Source organism: Aegilops tauschii, chromosome 4 (assembly GCF_002575655.3).
Source record: "Aegilops tauschii subsp. strangulata cultivar AL8/78 chromosome 4, Aet v6.0, whole genome shotgun sequence".
NCBI lineage: Eukaryota > Viridiplantae > Streptophyta > Magnoliopsida > Poales > Poaceae > Aegilops > Aegilops tauschii.
In genome coordinates, this window is record NC_053038.3 from 60124978 (window position 1) to 60138892 (window position 13915).

The 13915-nt window shown below is 44.6% G+C and overlaps 1 protein-coding gene across 1 annotated transcript; it reads right to left on the reverse strand.

Moving 5' to 3' along the window:
- Positions 1-228: 228 nt before the first annotated feature.
- On the reverse strand, positions 229-3836 carry LOC109768916 (uncharacterized). Its single transcript, XM_020327650.4, has 3 exons — positions 3264-3836; positions 2991-3178; positions 229-1273 (listed from the first exon to the last, which is right to left on the reverse strand). Exons 1-3 carry the CDS (start codon positions 3727-3729, stop codon positions 593-595), a joined length of 1335 nt encoding a protein of 444 aa, XP_020183239.1. The 5' UTR covers positions 3730-3836; the 3' UTR covers positions 229-592.
- Positions 3837-13915: the final 10079 nt, after the last annotated feature.

Sequence of the window (13915 nt, forward strand, 5' to 3'; positions counted from 1 at the left end):
CAGATCAAGCCGCACCGGCCAAAGGCCAAACAATTTGTCACCTAAAGAACAAGAGAAAGACGCAACAATTTGTCACCTAAAGAACAAGAGAAAGGCGCCGACTTCTGCGGGGAAATGTGGTCTCTGCTTTGCTAAATTTTACCAAAATTCATCATGTTACCGCAGACTTGACCAATTTTTGGGTCTGCATGGATGTTTGACAAGGTTTTAGACATGCTATATTTGTGATATGACATTAACTGTTTTTCTTTTTTTTACCGAAACATAAGAATAATCGAGTTCCGTCATCATTGTCAGGACACACACTTGATCCAAGAATCAGAGTGTTGATCCAAACAACCACATGCACAAGTATGTGCTCTCTACACACTGTACAGCAGGCACTGTTGCCACAAGGGAGACCTAGACCGCGAAACTGATCTTGGCGGCACAGAGATAAGAGCAGAAGGTGAACAATCCTGCTGCAGTGGGCACTGATCATAGCAGATCCATGATACCATACAGTGGACAGAACCCAAGCCCACATATACATATCGTTTCAAACCAGAAGCACCAAGACGGTGATAACCAAGCTCACCATTGATATCATACATCAGTCATCTTCCTCCAGGTCACTGAAAGATATATCCTCATCGTCGCCTACTATTGGAATGTGCGTGCTTCCTGGACCACCCGTGTCCTCTTCCAACCATTCATCCTCATCATCATCACAGTCATCGCTATGGGCCTTCTGAATGACAACTCTTGATTGCTTGCTGAGGTCACTCAATGGCCATTTCCGTTGATCTTCTTCCGATGGAGCACTGTCTACAAATGGTACACACTGCTCATTTGCTACAGCATCATCTGTAATTGAGTTGGGTGTTTTTTCTTCAATGCTAGATTGTGAGAACTCAGTGGCATGTTCTTTAGAGGAAGTGTGAATGGTTTCTTCCATCCTTGATTGTGAGAACTCAGTGGCATCTCTTAATACCGGCATAAGCTGTACAGGCACGCCGCTGCTGATTTTATCTGAAGGAACAGCTCCAGCATCACTGACTGTATCTGTTGCTAGCTCTTCCAGAGGAATCGATTCAAGTATACCATAATCTACATTGCCCAAAGCTGTGGGCCTGCCGGAAGCATCTTGATCTTTTACTACGCTGACCACCTCTACAGCCACAGGTACAGTACCATCTGTATTACTGAAAGTCAGAGCCACTGTGTCTTCGTTGCTCTCTAGCTTTGTCTGATGTTGCGAATTTTGTGACAACTTCTCTCTAGCTTCCAAAATCTGTGCAGTAAAGAAAAGGGATATAAGAAATTCGCCACCAAAACAATATAATACCACCAACTTCTTTATTGTGCAATCATGAGCAAATTAAGCATCAACCATCAGTCAATATATTTATTTCTCAAGCAAGCATATGAACAGTAAAATGACTTAATCCACTATTATGCATTAGTTTGAAAATTAGTACTCCTCGGTCTCATTATGAAAAGATAGTGTTCCAATATTTGCAGAGCCTGTTTAGTATGCTAGCGAAATTTCCAAACAGGTAAATTTTGAAGCCAAACATTTGTTGCTACCCAAGTTTTGGCACGGCAAATGTTGATAGCAAACCAAGAAGACTCCTAGTGACACAATATTAACTTGATGTCTAGTCGTGCATCTTCAGTGTCCAACATTTCTCTTGATTCACTTTATATTCCATTCCAATACTTCGAAGCCATGAAAAAATATCACAAGGGAAGAAAACTAAAAGGTTGAAATAATAAGTACCCAGTACCATTTAATGGAACAAAACAACCAGTAGAGAGAATAGATAAACTCGAATGCATCTGCTCATTTTAGACATGGAACAGAAGTGGACCACTGTATAACAATATGATTTAGAGACTCAGAACTGAACATATTGAAATACAATACTCCCTCCTTTCCGGTTTATAGGGCTTATCTCAAAATCTTAGTTTTTCCATTTTATAAGGCTCAATTTGGTTGTTCCCCATCACAAGTTCAGATTCCAAGGTGCATTAAATAATTGCATGCAAGTATTAAGAGAAAATTGACCAATACATGTACTTTATGCATGCATGCATTGCAATTAATACATTTGTACACATAAATTTTTGAGGAAAACAAGAGCATTAATTGGGTGCTTTTGTAAATTACAAAAAGTATTCCACCACTCACCATCTACCTTGGTTGGTGAGATTTTTGAATTGAGCCCTATAAACCGGAAAGGAGGGAGTAATACCTAAAATTAGGCTAGCCACTCGATCACCATGTTCAAATTCAGTGGCAAGTAACTATTGCAACGAATCACTTTGTCCAAATTAGTAACTTCAGCTTAACAAGCCTATTTTGCTATGAAAATAGGCCACCAACTTTATATAAAACCTTTTCAGCATCTAGAATACCAAATCAATGACATTAGATTCATCTTGAAATATATTTTCATATGGTATATACTTGGTATTGTAGATATAGATAACTTTCTCTATAAACTTGATCAGATTTTGTGAAATTTGACTCTTAAGGAAACCAATGTGCGCTATATTATGGGACAGAGGGAGTAGTATTTAAAAAAATGATTCACCATTTCTAGTTTTAACATAATTCAGATGAAGAACGAACATGGGAACATGCAGTTGACACATTAAGCTGTTATTAAGTTTAAACTTAGGTAAAGGTTTGGTAAGCTTAGCTCCACAAAGAAGAGAAGCTCCAAAGCAAGCAGATAAGCACAGAGTTTAAGAATATTGTGAGACCTCGATTAGACAATCAAATGCCAACACAAGAAAAGGTAACAACATAATCTCCCCAATGGCGTGTCACCGCGAACTTCCATGATTACCAAATACAGCAGATATCAAAATAATAGTGCCCGCCTGACAAGTGACAACTAATCTGATTTCACATCCGATTTCTGGTCAGAGACCGTCGGCCAATAAATCATAAGTAAGCCATGTGACCCACCCAGATGAAGCATGAAATCAAGGGAAATCACCTGAGGAGTAGAAAGAAGCTCGGCTTCGTCCTTTGTGAGCTTAGGGTGCAGTAGCACAAAGTATATCTTCCAGAAGCAGCCCTCGCTCATGTGGCTTGGGCAGAGTTCGATCCTCAGATCTGCCAGCTCCGGCGCCATGCTCTCGACGGCCAGTGCGTGGTCTTGCTGCGCATCACTAATGTCAAAATCTGCACTTAAATCACAAATCAATTAAGATTACAAAAGAAGTACTACGAAGACGAAAGGTCCTTAGAGGCAAACGAACGCACGAACCATCCGAGTCCGCGTCGTCGGGGAGAAGGGGGAAGTCCAGCCAGAGCTCGGGCCGCATGGCGGCGTCCCGCGCGAAGGCGATCACGTCCTCGGTAGCCCCGGCGGCCTCCGACCCGCCCCAGTATTCGTCCGGGTGCAGTAGAGAGGAGGCGTTCTTGGCGAGATCTGCCACGGCCTGGCGGCCCGGGAGCCGCGCGAGCCCCAGGCGGAAGCGTCCCGCAATCTCGGCCGGGTTCAGCCCGCGGGGTGCACCGCCGTTTCCTGCGGGAGTGGGCGCCGCGAGGAAGGAGGCGAGGCCCTGGAACCGGTGGGCGAGGGCGTCAGTGAGCTCCGAGAGGTCCTCGCGGACGCCGCGAGGGGGTGAGCCCGGGGAGGTGGAGCCGGAGGCGCGGGGGTCTTCGCCGTCGGCCTCGGGGCTGTCGGGGGAGAGGAGGGAGTTGGCGATGGAGCGCGCGAGCCAAGACATTGCTGGCGGCCGCCGCGATCGCGACGGCGACGGCGGGAGTCGGCGACTTGGGTGGGAGGGTGCGTGACTGATGGTGCGTCGTTGCCGTGCGCTGTCTGTTTATTGTCGGGTGGCGCCTTAGCCTCATCAATATATAATAGGGACACGTCATCTAAAAACACGTCTTTTTTAAATTTCAAAAAAAAAAACACGTCTTTTTTTAAACCAACGGCGTTACTCCCTTCGTAAAGAAATATAAAAGTGTTTAGATTACTATACAAATACACAAGCCGTAAAGAAGGATGGGACATAATTTATCGAACGACATAGAGGAATTACATTGTTAGCTCTGTCTCCTAGAAGCTAAATCTCATATGGAAAAAAAGTCCCCAACCCTTAGCCCACGCCGGGCGACTCGGGTGGCGGCGGCGCCCGCCCAACTCCCCCCCCCTTCCGGCCGAATAGAGCTGCAAGGGCAAAGCCCCTTATGGTGGATGGCGGCGGGGCTCTCCTTCCGTTCGCGCCTGGATCGATGTGGCGGGGCAGTTCGTCCAGGACGGAGCGCCAGGCTCGCGTGAGGCGCGGCGCGCATGGCGCTGCGACAGCGGTGCTGCTTTCTCGAGGTGACTTGGTGGCTGCGTGGGACTGGTGGGGCGTGCCCAGGGCAGAGGCAGGGGCATGGTAGATGTAAGGTAATTATCCCCAAGGTTAATGCCAGAACAATTAGCATTGTTACTTAAGAGCTCATTATCTAAGCAGGAATTTGCAGAAACTTTGTTTTTACCTCTTGGGATTTCTAAATCCTTCTTTTGCTTCAATTCCCGAGCTTTGACCAAAGCAAGTTTCCCATCTCTTTTGATTCTGTCACTCATCCTGGTAGCCTCCACAGGCCCCCACTTTTTGATCCTAGCGGGTTTCTCTTTTGTCTCGAGGGCAGTAGTCTTGACTATAGTTTAAGCTTCAACAACATCAAATATGAGTAACGATTGCTTACCAAAATTTTCAGTAAGTTTTTTCTTCACCACTTTCAGATAGCTCTTGGTCAGTGGAGCCCCCTGAATTTTTGAAAAAATAGACCTCTCTAAAGTAGCTTCATGCTTAGGAGTACTACAAGTCTGCATATTCTTAGATCTGGATCCTCTAGGTGCAGCAGAGGGCCTTGGGGCGTTAATGTTCTTATCAGCCACTTTCTCATTCCCAATCTCCATTTCTTCCTCCAACAGGTCATCATCACTGTTGACATTTTTATCATCTAACAACTTGTTACTAGCAGGGTCAGAGGGGTTCTCAGAGTTGGAACTATCATTACTATCTTTCTCAACTTCAAACCTCAGCAAATACAGCTCATGATGAATTTCCACTACCCTATCAGCGAGTATCTAGCTTGGATCTCTGACAGCCACCTGAATTCTCAACTTCTCATAAAAGCTTCTGAAAATCATTGTGTCAATCCACATTGATGAACGCACCCAAAATGGTAGCAACTTGAGCAATGACATTCCAGTTGATCCACTTTGGAGGGAGCCCTTCCACAACCACCCAAGTCACTGTCAAGGTATCATAGGCAGGCATCTCTCCTTCCTAGTTCATGAAGGAGATAGTAACACCTTTTTTCTTCAGGTTTATGGAAGGGTACTCAACAAGCTTAGTAATTTTCTTGTTGGGAGGAAACCTTACCAAGAATATGTTTTTGGCATATGGTCTTATCTGCCATGGCCAATTAGTCTTCCACATATCTGCAAAGCACTTCCCCAGCTCTTCTCTAGTAATGTCTCCTTCCTCAACAATAACCAAGCCCACATTGCCAAAATTTAGCCACTCACTCTCACTAACCTCACCAGCCTCAATATGGAAGAAACCCAAACCTGTGTTAGCATTGCCCCACTAGTGAGCAACAAGATATGGCTTGTACCAAGTGGGGCACACATCCATATGATGGCCAGGGGTCTTGCAAATGAAACAGATCTTAGGAACAGAGCACATCCCCACAAAATGTCCAGGGAGGCCACAATTGTAGCAGATAGCTCCAATGAACTTAGGGTCCACATTAAAAGGTGCACTTCCTTACCAAGCACTGCTATTTTGCCCCTATTTGCAGTAGTTTCCACAGACCCCCCTGTTTGCTAGGGTTTTTCTGCTTCTTTTTGTTTTTGCCAGAACGAGAGGGCATAGCATGTCCACTCCCACCAGGTGTACTTCCAGTGTTGTAAGGCACCTGTTGTTGATAAGGCACCTAACCCGGCTGAACATGCATATACTGATACGGAAATTGTTGTTGCTGTGGCCACTGTCCCATACCTTGGAATTGGGTGTTCCACCCTCCCGGTGGATACCCGACAAACATCTGACCAAGGGGAATCATATGAGAGGGTTGTGCCATGGGAACAATCGGTGGTTTGGAGTATATGCAGATTGGGGGGTGGGGGGGGGCAGCTGTGCAATTCCAGGAGGCCGAGTAGGTTGGTGCTGGTCCTCCCCTCCCCCTACTGGTTTGGGGTTGGCAGTCCCAATCCGCCATGTGTCATTACGCCCTCTGCCTGCAACATATCTGTTGGAAATATGCCCTAGAGGCAATAATAAAATGGTTATTATTGTATTTCCTTGTTCATGATAATTGTCTATTGTTCATGCTATAATTGTATTAACTGGAAACAGTAATACATGTGTGAATACATAGACCACAACATGTCCCTAGTAAGCCTCTAGTTGACGAGCTCGTTCATCAATAGATGGTTATGGTTTCCTGACCATGGACATTGGATGTCATTGATAACGGGATCACATCATTAGGAGAATGATGTGATGGACAAGACCCAATCCTAAGCATAGCACAAGATCGTGTAGTTCGTTTGCTAAGAGCTTTTTCTAATGTCAAGTATCATTTCCTTAGACCATGAGATTGTGCAACTCCCGGATACCATAGGAATGCTTTAGGTGTACCAAACGTCACAACGTAACTAGGTGGCTATAAAGGTGCATTACAGGTATCTCCGAAAGTGTCTGTTGGGTTGGCACGAATCGAGACTGGGATTTGTCACTCCGTATGACAGAGAGGTATCTCTGGGCCCACTCGGTAATGCATCATCATAATGAGCTCAATGTGACTAAGGAGTTAGCCACGGGATCATGTGTTACGGAACGAGTAAAGAGACTTGCCGGTAACAATATTGAACGAGGTATTGGGATACCGACGATCGAATCTCGGGCAAGTAACATACCGATAGCAAAGGGAATTGTATACGGGATTGATTGAATCCCCGACATCGTGGTTCATCCGATGAGATCATCGTGAAACATTGGGGAGCCAATATGGGTATCCAGATCCCGCTATTGGTTATTGGCCGGAGAGGTGTCTCGGTCATGTCTGCATGGTTCCCGAACCCGTAGGGTCTACACACTTAAGGTTCGGTGACGCTAGAGTTGTTATGGGAAATAGTATGTGGTTACCGAAGGTTGTTTGGAGTCCCGGATGAGATCCCGGACATGACGAGGAGCTCCGGAAATGGTCCGGAGGTGAAGATCGGTATATTGGACGAAGGGTATTGGAGTCTGGAATTGTTCCGGGGGTACCAGGCTATGGCCAGCATGTCCGAAAGGGGTTTCGGAGGCCCCGGCAAGCGTTGGGGGGCCTTATGGGCCAAGGGGAAGGGGCAAACCAGCCCACTAAGGGGCTGTGCGCCCCTCCCAACCCCTCTCACGTAACCAGGAGAGGTGGGGGCGCCACCCCTAGGGCAGCCGCCCCTCCCGGCTTGGGGGGCAAGTTTCCTAGGGGGTGGGGGCGCCCAAACCCATCTAGGGTTTCCCCTGGCCGCCGCCTCCTCCTCTAGATCCATCTAGAGGGGCCGGCCCCCTCTCCCCTTCCCCCTATATATAGTGAGGGGGTGGGAGGGCAGCCGCACCCCTTGCTTGGCGCAGCCCTCTCCTCCTCCAACTCCTCCTGCTCCTCCGTAGTGCTTAGCGAAGCTCTGCCGGAGAACCACGAGCTCCATTGCCACCGCGCCGTCGTGCTGCTGGAGGTCTCCCTCAACTTCTCCTCTCCCCTTGCTGGATCAAGAAGGAGGAGACATCCCCGGGCTGTACGTGTGTTGAACGCGGAGGCGCCGTCCGTTCGGCGCTAGATCGGATCTTCTGCGATTTGAATCGCCGCGAGTACGACTCCATCAACCGCGTTCTTGTAACGCTTCCGCTTAGCGATCTTCAAGGGTATGAAGATGCACTCCCTCTCTCTCGTTGCTAGCATCTCCTAGATGGATCTTGGTGACACGTAGGAACATTTTGAATTATTGCTACGTTCCCCAACAGTGGCATCATGAGCTAGGTCTATGCGTAGATTCTATGCACGAGTAGAACACAAAGTTGTTGGGCGATGATTTGTTCAATTTGCTTACCGTTACTAGTCTTATCTTGATTCGGCGGCATTGTGGGATGAAGCGGCCCGGACCGACCTTACACGTACACTTACGTGAGACAGGTTCCACCGATTGACATGCACTTGATGCATAAGGTGGCTAGCGGGTGTCTGTCTCTCCCACTTTAGTCGGATTGGATTCGATGACGAGGGTCCTTATGAAGGGTAAATAGCAATTGGCATATCACCGTTGTGGCTTTTGCGTAGGTAAGAAACGTTCTTGCTAGAAACCCATAGCAGCCACGTAAAACATGCAACAACAATTAGAGGACGTCTAACTTGTTTTTGCAGGGTATGCTATGTGATGTGATATGGCCAAAAGGATGTGATGAATTATATATATGTGATGTATGAGATTGATCATGTTCTTGTAATAGGAATCACGACTTGCATGTCGATGAGTATGACAACCGGCAGGAGCCATAGGAGTTGTCTTAATTTATTGTATGACCTGCGTGTCAATGAAAAACGCCATGTAATTACTTTACTTTATTGCTAACCGTTAGCCATAGTAGTAGAAGTAATAGTTGGCGAGACAACTTCATGAAGACACGATGATGGAGATCATGATGATGGAGATCATGGTGTCATGCCGGTGACGAAGGTGATCATGCCGCGCCTCGAAGATGGAGATCAAAAGGCGCAAGATGATACTGGCCATATCATGTCACTTTATGATTTGCATGTGATGTTTGTCATGTTTACATCTTATTTGCTTAGAACGACAGTAGCATAAATAAGATGATCCCTCACTAAAATTTCAAGAGATGTGTTCCCCCTAACTGTGCACCGTTGCGAAGGTTCGTTGTTTCGAAGCACCACGTGATGATCGGGTGTGATAGATTCTAACATTCGCATACAACGGGTGTAAGCCAGATTTACACATGCGAAACACTTAGGTTGACTTGACGAGCCTAGCATGTACAGACACGGCCTCGGAACACAAGAGACCGAAAGGTCGAACATGGGTCGTATAGTAGATACGATCAACATGAAGATGTTCACCGATGATGACTAGTCCGTCTCACGTGATGATCGGACACGGCCTAGTTGACTCGGATCATGTATCACTTAGATGACTAGAGGGATGTCTATCTAAGTGGGAGTTCATTAAATAATCAGAAGAACTTAATTATCATGAACATAGTCAAAAGGTCTTTGCAAATTATGTCTATAGCTTACGTTTTGGTTCTACTGTTTAAGATATGTTCCTAGAGAAAATTTAGTTGAAAGTTGATAGTAGAAATTATGCGGATTGGGTCCGTAAACTGAGGATTATCCTCATTGCTGCGCAGAAGGCTTATGTCCTTAATGCACCGCTCAGTGTGCTGAACCTCGAGCGTCGTCTGTGGATGTTGTGAACATCTGACATACACGTTTTGATGACTACGTGATAGTTAAGTGCGTAATGCTAACGGTTTAGAATTGAGGCGCCAAAGACGTTCTTGAAACGTCGCAGAACATATGAGATGTTCCAAAGACTGAAATTGGGATTTCAGACTAGTGCCCACGTCAAGAGGTATGAGACCTCTGACAAGTTTCTTAAGCCTGCAAACTAAGGGAGAAAAGCTCAATCAGTGAGCATGTGCTCAGGTTGTCTGAGTACTACAATCGCTTGAATCGAGTGGGAGTTAATCTTCCAGATGAGATAGTGATGGTTCTCCATAGTCACTGCCACCAAGCTATTAGAGCTTCGTGATGAACTATAACATATCAGGGATAGACATGATGATCCTTGAGCAACTCGCGATGTTTGACACCGCGAAAGTAGAAATCAAGTAGGAGCATCAATTGTTGATGGTTAGTAAAACCACCAGTTTCAAGAAGGGCAAGGGAAAGAAGGGATACTTCATGAAACGGCAAATCAGTTGCTGCTCTAGTGAAGAAACCCAAGGTTGAACCCAAACCCGAGACTAAGTGCTTCTGTATGAGGGGAACGGTCACTGAAGCAGAACTACCCTAGATACTTGGTAGATGAGAAGGCAGGCAAGGTCGACAGAAGTATATTGGATATACATTATATCAATGTGTACTTTACTAGTACTCCTAGTAGCACCAGGGTATTAGATACCGGTTCGGTTCCTAAGTGTTGGTAACTCGAAATAAAAAGCTACGGAATAAACGGAGACCAGCTAAAGGTGAGATGACGATATGTGTTGGAAGTGTTTCCAAGGTTGATGTGATCAAGCATCGCATGCTCCCTCTACCATCGAGATTGGTGTTAAACCTAAATAATTGTTATTTGGTGTTTGCGTTGAGCATAGACATGATTGGATTATGTTTATCGCAATACGGTTATTCATTTAAGGAGAATAATGGTTACTCTGTTTATTTGAATAATACCTTCAATGGTCTTGCACCTAAAATGAATGGTTTATTGAATATCGATCGTAGTGATACACATGTTCATGCCAAAAGATATAAAATAGTAATGATAGTACCACATACTTGTGGCACTGCCATTTGAGTCATATTGGTATAAAACGCATGAAGAAGCTCCATGTTGATGGATCTTTGGACTCACTCGTTTTTGAAAAGATTGAGACATGCGAACCATGTCTATTGGTAGATATGCATGAAGAAACTCCATACAGATGGATCGTTTGAACTCACTTGATTTTGAAACACTTGAGACATGCAAATCATAACACATGGGCAAGATGACTGAAAGGCCTCGTTTTCAGTAAGATGGAACAAGAAAGCAACTTGTTGGAAGTAATACATTTTGATGTGCGCAGTCCAATGAGTGCTGAGGCATGCAGTGGATATCGTTATGTTCTTACTTCACAGATGATTTGAGTAGATGCTGAGTGTATTTACTTGATGAAACACAAGTCTGAATTATTGAAAGGTTCAAGTAATTTCAGAGTGAAGTTGAAGATCGTCATGACAAGAGGATAAAATGTCTGTGATATGATCATAGAGATGAATATCTGAGTTATGAGTTTGGCACACAATTAAGACATCGTGGAAATTGTTTCACAACTAATACCGCCTGGAACACCATAGTGTGATGGTGTGTCCGAACATTATAACTGCACCCCATTGGATATGGTGCATACCATGATGTCTCTTATCAAATTACCACTATCGTTTATGGGCTAGGCATTAGAGACAACCACATTCACTTTAAATAGGGCACCACGCAATTCCGTTGAGACGACACCGTATGAACTATGGTTTAGAGAAACCTAAGCTGTCGTTTCTTAAAAGTTTGGGGCTGCGACGCTTATGTGAAAAAGTTTCAGGCTGATAAGCTCGAACCCAAAGCGGATAAATGCATCTTCATAGGATACCCAAAACAGTTGGGTATACCTCCTATTTCAGATCTGGAAGCAAAAGTGATTGTTTCTAGAAACGGGTCCTTTCTCGAGGAAAAGTTTATCTCGAAAGAATTGAGTGGGAGGATGGTGGAGACTTGATGAGGTTATTGAACCGTCACTTCAACTAGTGTGTAGCAGGGCACATGAAGTTGTTCCTGTGGCACCTACACCAATTGAAGTGGAAGCTTATGGTAGTGATCATGAAACTTCGAATCAAGTCACTACCAAACCTCGTAGGTCGACAAGGATGCGTACTACTTCAGAGTGGTACGTAATCCTGTCTTGGAAGTCATGTTGCTAGACAACAATGAACCTACGAGCTATGGAGAAGCGATGGTGGGCCCAGATTCCGACGAATGGCTCGAGGCCATAAAATCCGAGAGAGGATCCATGTATAAAAACAAAGTATAGACTTTGGAAGAACTACTTGATGGTCGTAAGGCTGTTGGGTGCAGATGGATTTTAAAAGGAAGACGGACAATGATGGTAAGTGTCACCATTAAGAAAGCTCGACTTGTCGTTAAGATGTTTTCCGACAAGTTCAAGGAGTTGACTACGATGAGATTTTCTCACTCGTAGCGATGCTAAGAGTCTGTTGGAATTATATTAGCAGTTACTGCATTATTTATGAAATCTTGCAGATAGGATGTCAAAAACATTGTTTCCTCGACGATTTTCTTGAGGAAAGGTTATATGTGATACAACCAGAAGGTTTTGTCAATCCTGAAAGATGCTAACAAGTATGCAAAGCTCCAGCAATCCTTCTAAGGACTGGAGTAAGCATCTCGGAGTTGGAATGTACGCTTTGATGAGATGATCAAAGATTTTGGGTTTTTACAAAGTTTTTGAGAAACTTGTATTTCCAAAGAAGTGAGTGGGAGCACTATAGAATTTTTGATGAGTATATGTTGTTAACATATTGTTGATCAGAAATGATGTAGAATTTCTGGAAAGCATACAGGGTTATTTGAAAAGTGTTTTTCAATGGAAAACCTGCATTAAGCTAATTGAACATTGAGCATCAAGATCTATAAAGATAGATCAAAAACGCTTAATAGTACTTTCAAATGAATACATACCGTGACAAGATTTTGAAGGAGTTCAAAATAGATCAGCAAAGAAGGAGTTCTTGGCTGTGTTACAAGGTGTGAGTATTGAGTAAGACTCAAGACCTGACCACAGCAGAAGAGAGAGAAAGGACGAAGGTCGTCCCCTATGCTTTAAACGTAGGCACTACAGTATGCTATGCTGTGTACCGCACCTGAAGTGTGCCTTGCCATGAGTTAGTCAAGGGGTACAATAGTGATCCAGGAATGGATCACATGACAGCGGTCGAACTTATCCTTAGTAACTAGTGGACTAAGGAATTTTCTCGATTATGGAGGTGGTAAAAGAGTTCGTCGTAAAGGGTTACGTCGATACAAACTTTGACACTAATCCGGATGACTCTGAGTAGTAAACCGGATTCGTATAGTAGAGCAGTTATTTGGAATAGCTCCAAGTAGCGCGTGGTAGCTGCATCTGCAAGATGACATAGAGATTTGTAAAGCACACACGGATCTGAAAGGTTCAGACCCGTTGACTAATAACCTCTCTCACAAGCGAGATATGAACAAACCCCATGGGTGTTGGATTCATTACAATCACATAGTGATGTGAACTAGATTATTGACTCTAGTGCAAGTGGGAGACTGTTGGAAATATGCCCTAGAGGCAATAATAAAATGGTTATTATTGTATTTCCTTGTTCATGATAATTGTCGATTGTTCATGCTATAATTGTATTAACTGGAAACCGTAATACATGTGTGAATACATAGACCACAACATGTCCCTAGTAAGCCTCTAGTTGACAAGCTCGTTGATCAATAGATAGTTATGGTTTCCTGACCATGGACATTGGATGTCATTGATAACGGGATCACATCATTAGGAGAATGATGTGATGGACAAGACCCAATCCTAAGCATAGCACAAGATCGTGTAGTTCGTTTGCTAAGAGCTTTTTCTAATGTCAAGTATCATTTCCTTAGACCATGAGATTGTGCAACTCCCGGATACCGTAGGAATGTTTTGGGTGTACCAAACGTCACAACGTAACTGGGTGGCTATAAAGGTGCATTACAGGTATCTCCGAAAGTGTCTGTTGGGTTGGCACGAATCGAGACTGGGATTTGTCACTCCGTATGACGGAGAGGTATCTCTGGGCCCACTCGGTAATGCATCATCATAATGAGCTCAATGTGACTAAGGAGTTAGCCACGGGATCATGTGTTACGGAACGAGTAAAGAGACTTGCCAGTAACGAGATTGAACGAGGTATTGGGATACCGACGATCGAATCTCGGGCAAGTAACATACCGATAGACAAAGGGAATTGTATACGGGATTGATTGAATCCCCGACATCGTGGTTCATCCGATGAGATTATCGTGGAACATGTGGGAGCCAATATGGGTATCCAGATCCCGCTATT